Here is an 11,379-nt window from a genome sequence, read left to right on the forward strand (position 1 = left end):
TAAAAACCCCATACAGCTCTATTCCCCGTCTCCCTAACTTCCTCTCTTATGTACATATCTTGCTCTGGACATTAAGCAGCTCCCCATAACTGCCACTGAAACTTGTCTCGATCGAGCAATGTAAGTCTCTCTCTCTCTCTCTCTCTCTCTCTCTCTCTCTCTCTCTCTCTCTCTCTCTCTCTCTCTCTCCACCAAAAATATTATGAAGAGGAAGAATTAATTCTCATGCATGGTACGTAGGGGATTTCATTTGGAGTCAAAGAGTACTTATACGACTCCGCATGTTTTGGTGCAATATTGTTGCTAAGTGTTGTAGTTAATGATTAATTAGTTCATCCAGTAAATACATTAAGCTACCCAGAAAAGAAAGGTTCGTTGAACCCAGCAAATTAGCTTAATATATAATTTAGGATTTAGAGATTTTTATACTCAACTTGTTGATTAGGTAGAGAGAATATGTTGATTTTGTTGAGAGTTGTCCCACATTGGTGAGGGACAAGGTTTGCTATGTGCTTATATGATCTTGGGCTACTCCTCATATTGCCAATTGGTTTTATGGTGGAACCTCAATTTCATCATGGTATCAGAGCAAGGTTGTCCACGTGTGAAGCTCAACGGCCACACACGCTCCACGTCATCCAGTTGTTGTCCACGTGTAGGCTTGAAAATCCGCCACACGTGTGGGGGCGTGTTGAGAGTTGTCCCACATTGGTGAGGGACAAGGTTTGCTATGTGCTTATATGATCTTGGGCTACTCCTCATATTGCCAATTGGTTTTATGGTGGAACCTCAATTTCATCAGATTTATGCCTACCCTTCCATTTTTGTTTTAGGGAGAGAAGCCCACCCCCTGGTTATACTAGACATAAGACTTAGCAACAGTTCATTTTTTTTTGCTAGCTTATGTATACCAATATGTATGTGAATTTATTTATTTATGACTAGTTCATGTATCTACAAGTAATATTAGTTATTCAACATAAATTCAGACTCACTCATGAGCGAGCATATATATATAGTTAGATGTAATCTGTAGAGTATTAAATACATTACGGTATAACAAATAAAAAATTATTGTAGCAAAGGAAGAACTCTTTAGAAGTCCATACGCCCCGCATCATGTCAAACTTTAATAAGTAGTACTAACTCTTTGGTTCTAGAAAAAAAAATTATTAAGATTTATCTTAGGGAAAAATTAGATTAAATATTAAGTTTGACGCCTATCAAAATAAAAGTTTTGATGTTTATCAAAAAAAAAAAAAAGTTTTGACCTTTTTGACTAAATATTAGTTGACTTTTGTTTGGATTTATTACCAAGCAAATGCCCATTTGTTTAGAATATATCACAAATTTTTAAGTAAAATAATTTTATACCAAATTATCTCATTTTCCCACGATAGTCTTATTTTTTTTTCACCCATTTTTTAATGAAAATTTTAATACTAAATTTAACATTATATAAAATAACTTCAAAATCACTGTTAAAATTTAATCATTTTATATATTCTTTGTAGTCAAAGAAAAAATATTAAAAAACTTAAAATGACAAACGAATAATACCTCCCATTTTGTCTCTTTATCCCTCACTCCTTTCTAACTCTCTCGTTCTCCTCCATTTTCTATCTCTTCCGTCCACCTCACCCAGCCAAATTCTCTCTCTTCTTTTCTCTCTACTTTTCAACCCTTAATTCTAAATTTAAATTCGGGAATAAATATGAGTATGAATCTTAAATTCAGATCTAGTAGGGGAGAAAGAAGGAGACAGAGAGGAACAGAGAAAGGAGAAGAAAAAGAAAGGAAGGTAACCCTTTCAGCAACAGAGAAAAGGAGATGCCTTCGTCATAGGTGGTGCCTGGTTGTGGTTGCTTTCAGCTGGGTTGGGCGGGGACGTTGCTATTCCATTTTCCTAAATTTCAAGATTCAATCATTCTTTATATTTATTTTAGTTAGAACTTGAAGTTGTTAAGGATATTTTAGGAATATAAGTGGATGGGAAAGAGAGTGTTTGATTTTTTTTAACTTTTTATGTGGGTGAAAATATAAAGTGTGTGAAGAAATAAGACTATAGGGTGAGCATAATAACACTTTAACAGAAAGTAGCATTGAGAATATTAATTTAGTCTACTTGTACTATAGTAGGTTAAAGTTGGATCATTTAGAAGTAAAACTAGACATAGGCAAATTGGCAGCTTTCTTGGCTTTGTCAAGCAAGAGCGTGACAATAATCCAAAACTTTGAAAATGTATTGAAGGCTTCAAATAAATTAAAAAGTTGTTCAATATTCGACTTTAATTGACCCTCTAAAATTTAGATTTACTTCCCATGCAGCTATAGAGAATAAAAAACAAATTTCAATTCCAAGCATGCAAAGACCAGCAGAGAAAAAAGCAGGTGTCCACACCTACATAAGCCAATGGCCAATCTACTCCTTAGCATGGTCAGTCCGCCATGACAAGCCTTCACGACTAGCCATAGGTAGCTTCATTGAGGACTACAGCAACAAGGTTGAATTAGTCCAGTTCAACCAAGACACATCCGATTTCACCACCGATAACCGCCTCATGTTCGACCACCCTTACGCACCAACCAACCTCATGTTCTTCCCCTCTGAGGACACCACGAATCCTGACCTAATTGCCACGTCCGGCGACTACTTAAGGTTGTGGGAGATCCATGATGATAGGATTGAGCTCAAGTCTTTGCTGAATAGCAACATGAGTAGTGAGTTTAATTCGGCTATAACGTCTTTTGATTGGGCAGAGTGTGACACTAGGCGTGTGGCTATGTCTAGTGTGGACACTACCTGCACAATTTGGGACATTGAGAGGGAAGTTGTGGATACTCAACTGGTGGCTCATGATAAAGAAGTGTATGACATTTCTTGGGGAGGCTTCAATGTGTTTGCTTCAGCTTCTGGTGATGGCACTGTCAGGGTGTTTGATTTGAGAAACAAAGAGAGGTATGGGTTACTTCACTTTTTAATTTCTGTTTTTTAACGCAACTACTTATCAGAGCTACTATTGACACTTCAAAAGCGTAACCATGCAATCATCCATAATTACTAGCTAGCCATCATACAATCCTCTAGCATTAATTTGGTAACGTACTTGTGCTTCATGTGTCTTGTGACCCAAGGCCTATTTTCTTAATTTATATTTGCATTAAACTTAGTTTTATTGATTATTTTATAAACATTAATATAGAACACAAATTTTTCAACAGGTCTACCATAGTTTATGAAAACCCTACTCAAGACAGATCTTTGTTGAGGGTAGAATGGAACAAGCATGACCAAAGATTCATTGCCACAGTTGGAATGGACAGCAACAAAGTGGTAATATTGGACATCAGATTTCCCACTTCACCTCTAATGGAGCTCAAAAAACATGATGCCAGTGTGAATGCAATTTCATGGTCTCAAGGTAAGGGACACCAGATTTGTTCAGTGAGTGATGATTCAAGGGCTATGATTTGGGATGTGGGGAGGCCTGGATTTCAGTCGGAGAGTGGCGGCGATATGGAGCCGGAGATGTGGTATGGAACGACGGCTCAGATTAATCAAGTGCGTTGGTCTGCTGTGGAGTTGAATTGGATTGGTATTGGCTTTTTGAACAAGTTGCAGCTCTTGAAGGTTTAATTAGAATATTTATGGAAATTAATATTTAGGGTATCACTTGCAATTCCATGTGCTAAATGTAGAGTTTTGCAATTAAGAGAAAAGGGATTAGGGAGTTGACTGGGAGATGAATCCCAAATGCACGTGTCATCACTACTATTTGTCGTGTTATTGGGGTATATACATCATCATGTCATTATGAGATGAGTGTTGTAGGAACAAAAATATATTTTCTCATATTGTATGACATACATTTTTTTTTTAACAAATGATATTATCTACACTAAAAGGTGGGGGGAGTAGGTTAAGCCTCACAATTGGTTAACAATAATGTCGTTCAAATTCGCCTTTGGCGATAATCGAACTTAAGACCTCTCACTTATCAGTGAAGAAGAATATCACTAGACCATAGTACTGTGTATGACATACAATTGAACCTCTATAAATTAATAGCATTGAGACAAGAAAAATTAATTTAGTGAATATTAAATAGTCGATAAATTAATAATTTATTAACAATTATTAATTTATGATTAATTTAGAGAAGTGTTATTGACACTCCAAAAATCTCATTCTACACTCCTCACTAGTGTATTTTTCTTTCCTATTATAAAAAGTTTGGAGTGTAGAATGAGATTTTTGAAGTGCTAATAACAATTCCCTTAATTTATCATGGTATTCTTATTTTCTTAACATTGTACATTGTATTTAATTTTTCGTTTTACGAAGTTGCAATTTCATGTATCTGTTTAACTTAGTAAAATTCATGAATCCACTTATTTTTTTTCTTCCAAAAATAGATTGTTCATTGTTGAATGTACTATCATTTAATCAAGCAAACACGCTATCTAAATAAAAAAAAGCCATAGTAATAGGAAATTATTAATTTATATATTACGTGAGATTTATATGAATTTTTGTAATGTATTATCTTATAATTTTATGAATTGTTAATTTCAAATGTTATTTCCAAATTAGGACTAATAAAAAAATATTGGAATTGTTGTTGGCACTCCAAAAATATTGTTTTACAATCCAAACATTCTATAATTAGAAATAAAAATACACTTAAGAAAAATGCATAATGAGATTTTAGGAATGCTAATAACATTTCCCAAAAATATTAATTAATTGAGATTATTAATTCATCGGGTATTTAAAAAAAAACTCAAGCCAATAGGCAGTATTCACTTGGACTTTGGGTCAGCTTGGCATTGGTAAACAATTTTTAGTTTAATAACTTATAAACCTTCATTGATGTCAAATAGACAACATATGAGCGCAAACTTTGTATTAATTTTTTGTAAGTTTTGAGGTTTATAGATTCAACTTAAAATACAAACGTCCCAAGTAATCACTTGAGCTTATAAAGACAAAATCATCATAAAGTTGTACTTTGATCAAAACAAAGACTACTAACACCTATTATTGAATTTATCATCTCATACGTGCTTTGTATATATATACTATGTTCAACACTTAAAAATAGTAATATTTACAAGACTCAAATCCCCCAAAATAGTTATAAAAAAATAAATTGAATGGTATTTAGGAAACAAAATTGAATGACATTGCATCATATGCAATAGTAATTTATAAGTGTAACTCTCGTGTGTGATTTTTGATTATTATTTATCAAAATTTAATATGGTTGACAAATTATTTAAGTGTGTTAAAATATGTAGTATGTATTATGATATAAAAGTGTTAAGAGTTTACAATTATAATAAATTTTTATGGAGATATATAAGTGCAATTGCAATACATGACAGTAGTAACATTTATATGCAGGAACACTTCAGTGCAGTAACCCAATCAGGAAATTAATGGACACCATAGCCAATCACTGGATGATATTGTTGATCCTCAATGAATGTTCTAGATGTATGCAACAAAATGATGCTTGAAGTATTTTGAATTAAAATGCACTTCTTAAACTATATATAAACTAGAATGATGTCATATGCTATTTATGTGTTAAAATTTAAAAAATTGAGTAAAGAATTGAAAGATTTGTAATGAGATGAACGATTGAAAAAAAAATTGAAATAAAAGTGAAAACTATTCAAAAGTGAGATCCTAGGAACAAAGAAAACAAAAAACAAAATGTAAAATTTCACAATTCATATCATCCATCGATATTAAAGTTATTAACCACGTTGTAAATAAAATAAATGATATTTATAAGACATTTTGTTTTAAGCTTTGTAATATTTAATCAGACAATATATTTTTAATTAAGAAGTAATTTTAGGGAATTTTAACAAAAAATCCGCGGTAATTTTCACTTTAACGAAAAATCACATTTTTATATTAAAAAGTCAATTCTGATACTATTCACTTTACCCTTTATTTTGTTCTTATTATTAAAACTTAAAATTTTCAAATTATTTTCATTAGTTTTTCTGTAATTTTAATCTTTAGATATTTACGTTTGGCATTTGAATAACTATCCATCCCCATGTGCTATTCTACATTGTCAAAGTATCTTACTGCCGTTAAACTTTACCCGGCAAAAGGTACAAAGATTCCACTTATTTAACTTTTATTGTAATTTTGGGCCTGAAACCGAAGACCAATTGAAGACCGAGCCTTCAACTCTGCAAATTTTCGAGCTCATCGTTTTGCTTCTTTGGTCGCCAGTCACGAACACGAAGCTTCTTCCGTCACTAACCCCTCTTCTCTTCGATGGCGATGACCATTGAGGGTACAGTTCTTAGCCCACTCTGTTAATTTTTTTTCCTCGATTATTTACAATAATTTTGTTTTTGGCTGGACGACGAAAATTATGCACAATTTCGTTGAATAATGCTGAAATTTTACTTCTTTATTTCTTTTTATTGGTCCAATCCATTTCCCCCTAAAATTTGGAGAACTGTAATCGAGTGGGCTGGAGCTGAGCATTCTGGAATTGTGCTCGAATTAATTAGGGTTTCATATATTTGATCACTTTTATGATCCGAAAACACCAAAATTTGAGTTCCTCTCTTTTTCAGTAGAAGTTTTATGATTGTTAAGATTCTTCCAATTCTCTGAATTTTTCTCACTTGAATATTTGATATCTTATCAGAAGTGGTTACTAGTATCGATTAGAATTTAGCTTTAACTTATTAATGTGGAAGCGTAAATGGGGAGCTTGGATTTCGATCATGATCACCATATGAAAATTAGGGGATTTAGTTCACAAAATTTGAAGCAGTGCGTTGCTCGACTTCTCATATGCTACGAGCATGATGTCCTTCGAGTATATATGTCATGCAATTGTGTTTTTGGTTCAGTTTTCAGTCATGCTTTGATGGGATTGAGTCCTAACACTTTTCTGTTTTGGGCATTGTTCCTCCCCGTATTGCTGATGGTTCGTGTTCTTTGCAGTGTAAGTAGGAATCTAGTTATGTGAATTTATCTATGTTAATGAAGCTAGTAAACACATTTCTGAATTAAATTTCTTGGTGTACAGCCTTGCAGGACTTGCTTTTATGTTTTCAGCAAGCATCTTGTTACAAATCCTGGTATTTTTCTTTTATTTATATTTTAATGGCTTGACTGGTTGTGAGCTTGTGGTTGTTAAATGCTCTAAATTATTTTGAAAGGTGTTTGCCTTGTACTCCAAGGCCTACAGGTATATGTGTCTGTCCAATTGCAGTTATAACCTAGTATTCTATTATGTCATGCATACTCTTCCTTAAAAATATGCTGTTTGCATCAAGAATAAGGCCCATGCTCACACACACACGCTTTTATCTTCATGAATCATCCTACTTTTTGAATTCAGAAGCGGTGTGCTTTTTCTTAGCTCAACTTCTCTTTTAATGTGGGTCATTAAGCAGTTGGCATATCGCTGTTCACATTTTTTAGTAACCCTCTTTCGAAGAAAAGTTAAGCTAGAATCTGGGATAATTTCCTGGAAGAAAGTTAGGAACAAGAAGCAGATTGATGAGTATTCTCCTTGTTACCTGCTCACATTGGAGTTGGAAGGATTTTGTAGATTTGTTCCTCGGTTTGTTTAATGATGTCGAAGTAGTAAGAGGCCATTTGTGCATTGAAGTTTTATTACAGCAATCAATAATTCTTGTGTGGATTAGATTTTTTTTTCTCTTCTTTTTTTGATATAGATGGCCATGTAGCTTGTTACCATGAAAAAGTTATAGAACCCTAGTGGCACGGTGTTGTTGAAGTTGCCTTTCCTTCTGAAAAGGGCTATTGTTTCGCTTGCTCTACTGACAATAATGCTTGGTGATATGTCACCAGATTAAGGGAGGGAAAGGTTTTGAACTTAACTGCCAATTGGATCTCAAGTGTCTTATAGACTTATATGCTTACTCATTTACTGTATGTTATTATGATTATTTCCTTTAATGTGTGGCAGGCTTGTGCATTGTACAACAATTGGTGGCCGATGTTATCTGGTGAGAGTAATATAAGTAATGTAAGTTGTTTATTCTACTTGGTAGTTATGTTTCTTTGAGTATCAAGTGATGTGAATTTTGATTATTTTTGTAGCTCTGATGTACGTCGTGGTACCCATGCCTTGCTTATTCTTTGGTGGCGGTTCTACTCAGTTTTTGCTTACGAGGGAAAGTGATGGGTGAGTCTTTTTGAGATCTTACGTAACAAAAGTTTCTTCCTTAATGTAACCCTCATATCTAATATACCCTGTACTTGTAACATTGTTTAGCTTATAGATAGTGCATAGTATTTTTATAATGCCATGATACTGGTGTGCCATGACACTAGTGTGTCGTGGACCAATTTATTTGTCTGCCTGTGTGGTAGAACTCACAACTAGATCGAACCAGGTTTTTTTCGCTCATTGCCACGTGTGGATGATTCATGAAGATAAGGGCAAGGATAGCTCATTCTAGAAATCTGAGGGAAATATAGTTCATTCTAGAAATCGGGTTTATAGATAGAGTAGAACAAAGCATAAAAGTACACATTGAAATATTGCTGAAAGGGAGGGCCAATTTAAAAAGATCAATCCTTTTAACACACCACCACCACAACAACAAAGGCTTATTTCATTAAGTGGGGTTGGCTGCATGAGTCCTATAACGCCGTTGCGCTTAGTTTTGCGCCAAGTCTTCCGTTAGCTCCAAGTAATCTATGTCTTTTTCTTAAAGTCTATCCATGTCTTCCTTTACCTACACCACAACCACCCCCCCCCCCCCCCCCAAAAAAAAAAAAACAAGTACTCTTATGTCTTTTTCTTAAAGTCTATCCATGTCTTCCTTTACCTACACCACCACCACCACCACCACCACCTCCCCCACCCCACCCCACACCAACCCCCCCGCGCGGGGGTGCCACCACCTTAACAATCCTTTTAACACAGCAGTAAGTAATTATTTATGTAAGTAGTGATGTTTACCCTCCGAGTAAGCTATAACCAATAGCCCATGGAACTTGTGTCACTGGTAAACTGCTCTTACGAAGAATCTCTACCCTCCTTGTTTTTCTCTTTATTTTTGGGTGATAATCTTAAGTTACTTATCATAGTTGTTGGTTTCTTGTATTCTTTGTATTGCAGGTGGATAAATGCTGCTAAATTCCTGACTGGGGCATCAACTGTTGGGAGCATAGCCATTCCTATCATTCTTAGGCACGCTCATATGATTGAGACAGCTGCAATGTGGATTGAATTCTTTTCATTCTTCATATTTATCTGTACTGTCATGTGTTTCCACCGTGCTAGTCTCGAAGATGAGTGGTGATTAGCACTCAAAAAGCCTGGGTTCTTATCTACTGACTGGTAATTGTTGCGGCCACCATTGATGTAATATAAGTTAACAATTGCAAGTTTGATAATGCATGCGAACGGGAAAGGAACGTAGCCTTTCCCACTTTGTAGATGTGATCTCTATATATATGTATGTTCAAACTTCAAAGACCCTTTCTTCAATCAATTTGTATACGGTGTTCGAAGGTATCTTGATCGGTTTTGCCTTTTACTTGATTTGGCAAGGACGTTAGTTTCTTTGTTAATGTGGGATTGTTTGTGTATGTGATCGTCTAAGCTTGGAAATTGCATTTGCTATTCAATATTATTTACTTGTGATATTGATCTTTAGCAAGTGATTTCACGCTCGTTTCTCCTTCTGCACTCTTACCTCTTGTTGTGTCATTTGGTTCTTCTTTGATTTATACAATTCTGAAGTCGAGAAATGAGGCCACAAACACCACAATTTGGTGGTATTTCTCTGTTTTGGTAAGTGAGAGGTATCTTTATGAAGGACGAGTTTGGTATCAAGTTATTACTAGGTCATTTTGAAGCGTAGCTCCATTTTCAAACGTATCGTTGTATAAAAAGGTTGAAAACAAATCGAGCAATAGATGTGAAACCAATTAGGTCTTGTCCGGAACTATTTGTAAAATAACTAAAACTGCTTTTAGAGAAAAGGTTTTTGCGTTCCAAAAACACTTAAAAGTGTATTTTGCAAGAAGCACTCAGTATGCGCTTCTTGCATGAAGTAATAAGGTGTTTTTCCATAATTCACGTGTCATTTTATTAAAGATTGATTCCACAAATATTTTCACCAAAGTGCTTTCAACTATTTTAAAAATACTTTCAAATGAATTGGGAAGAATGTTCCACTTCAATTGCCAAAAGAAACAAAAATGGTACTTTCAAATGAATTGGGAAGAATGTTCCACTTCAATTGCCAAAAGAAACAAAAATGGAAAGACCATTTCATAATTTGACTTTTCATTTAAGTCTTTGGGCTGACGTCTATTGGGGCGTTAGTAGTTTGACATCATGGGCCCTTTTGTTGGTCTTCCCACTTGCAAAGGACCGAGAAGACCAAAGTCCTCGTGTCTCTGCCACCAACGTGATTTATTGCACGTTTTGAGTCTTGACTAGAGTAAAGATTGATTCATGGGCACATGGCCGCAGAAAAACAAAAATAAAAACAAAAATTTCCGACTTTTCTTTTTTGTTTTTTTCTACTACTTTGTCAATTTAATTTAATTTAATTTTTTTTTTTTGGGTTTCCCAAGATGTTCCCAGCAAATCCCAGCACTAATCATTCGAGGTAAGGTTGGGCGCATGTGCGGGGACCTTTCCTAAGAAAGTTTTCCAAGGTGTCAATTTAATTTCTTCTTATTTGGTATAGATTTCAAAATGGGGGTATATTCAATTGAGAATTTGAGAGATTTTAATGGATTTATAAATTCATGGATTTTTATGGAGTTTAACTAATTTGTAGAGATTTCATGTAAAATTTTGATTTAATTCCCTCAAAATTTTATAGGAAGAGGTGAGATTTGTGGATGCTTAAAATACACTACAAAATCTCTCCAATTCCCTCTAATTCCTTGACTTTTCCAGATTCTTTAAATTCAAATTCTAAGTGAATACATCCGGATTTCTAAGGATTTTAATAAATTATCTTAAAATCTTGATTGAATACACATTGAATTTTAGATAATCAATTAAAATCCTAATTAAATACCCCTGGATTCATTAAAAGAATTAAAATCCCTTAAAATCCCAATTGAATACACCATCCAGGGGTGATTTGAGAGACTTTAATGGATTTATAAATCCATGGGTTTTTATGGAGTTTAATTGATTTGTAGAGATTCCATATAAAAATTTGATTCAATTCCCTCGAAATCTTAAGGGGAGAGATGAGATTTGTGGATACTTAAAATACACTACGAAATCTCTCAAATTCCCTCTAATTCCTCAACTTTATCAAATACTTTAAAATCAATTTATAATTGAATACACCTAGAATGTTATAAACTTCTTTAAAATCATA

General features: G+C 34.2%; 2 protein-coding genes across 8 annotated transcripts; both read left to right on the forward strand.

The window, feature by feature from the left end:
• LOC137744096 (WD repeat-containing protein LWD2) lies at positions 1-3,885 on the forward strand. The gene is made up of 3 exons (XM_068483961.2): positions 1-120; positions 2,329-2,959; positions 3,223-3,885. Exons 2-3 carry the CDS (start codon positions 2,364-2,366, stop codon positions 3,635-3,637), a joined length of 1,011 nt encoding a protein of 336 aa, XP_068340062.2. The 5' UTR covers positions 1-120; positions 2,329-2,363; the 3' UTR covers positions 3,638-3,885.
• A 2,198-nt stretch (positions 3,886-6,083) lies between these two features.
• Positions 6,084-9,542, forward strand: LOC137745389 (vacuolar protein sorting-associated protein 55 homolog). 7 transcript variants are annotated; one of them, XM_088682129.1, is made up of 7 exons: positions 6,084-6,149; positions 6,217-6,323; positions 6,895-6,989; positions 7,074-7,125; positions 7,983-8,022; positions 8,117-8,201; positions 9,144-9,542. In XM_088682129.1, the coding sequence occupies exons 2-6, from the start codon at positions 6,305-6,307 to the stop codon at positions 8,196-8,198; spliced, it is 288 nt and encodes a 95-aa protein (XP_088538255.1). In that variant the 5' UTR covers positions 6,084-6,149; positions 6,217-6,304; the 3' UTR covers positions 8,199-8,201; positions 9,144-9,542. The 7 variants fall into 7 exon arrangements, with proteins under 7 accessions (XP_088538255.1, XP_068341441.2, XP_068341439.2 ...); XM_068485338.2 differs by lacking the exon at positions 6,084-6,149 and having other exon boundaries at positions 6,183-6,323; XM_088682128.1 differs by lacking the exon at positions 6,084-6,149 and having other exon boundaries at positions 6,185-6,323; positions 6,902-6,989.
• The last annotated feature ends 1,837 nt before the right edge of the window (positions 9,543-11,379 follow it).

Source organism: Pyrus communis, chromosome 12 (assembly GCF_041283825.1).
Source record: "Pyrus communis isolate YQ-2024b chromosome 12, ASM4128382v1, whole genome shotgun sequence".
Lineage (NCBI taxonomy): Eukaryota > Viridiplantae > Streptophyta > Magnoliopsida > Rosales > Rosaceae > Pyrus > Pyrus communis.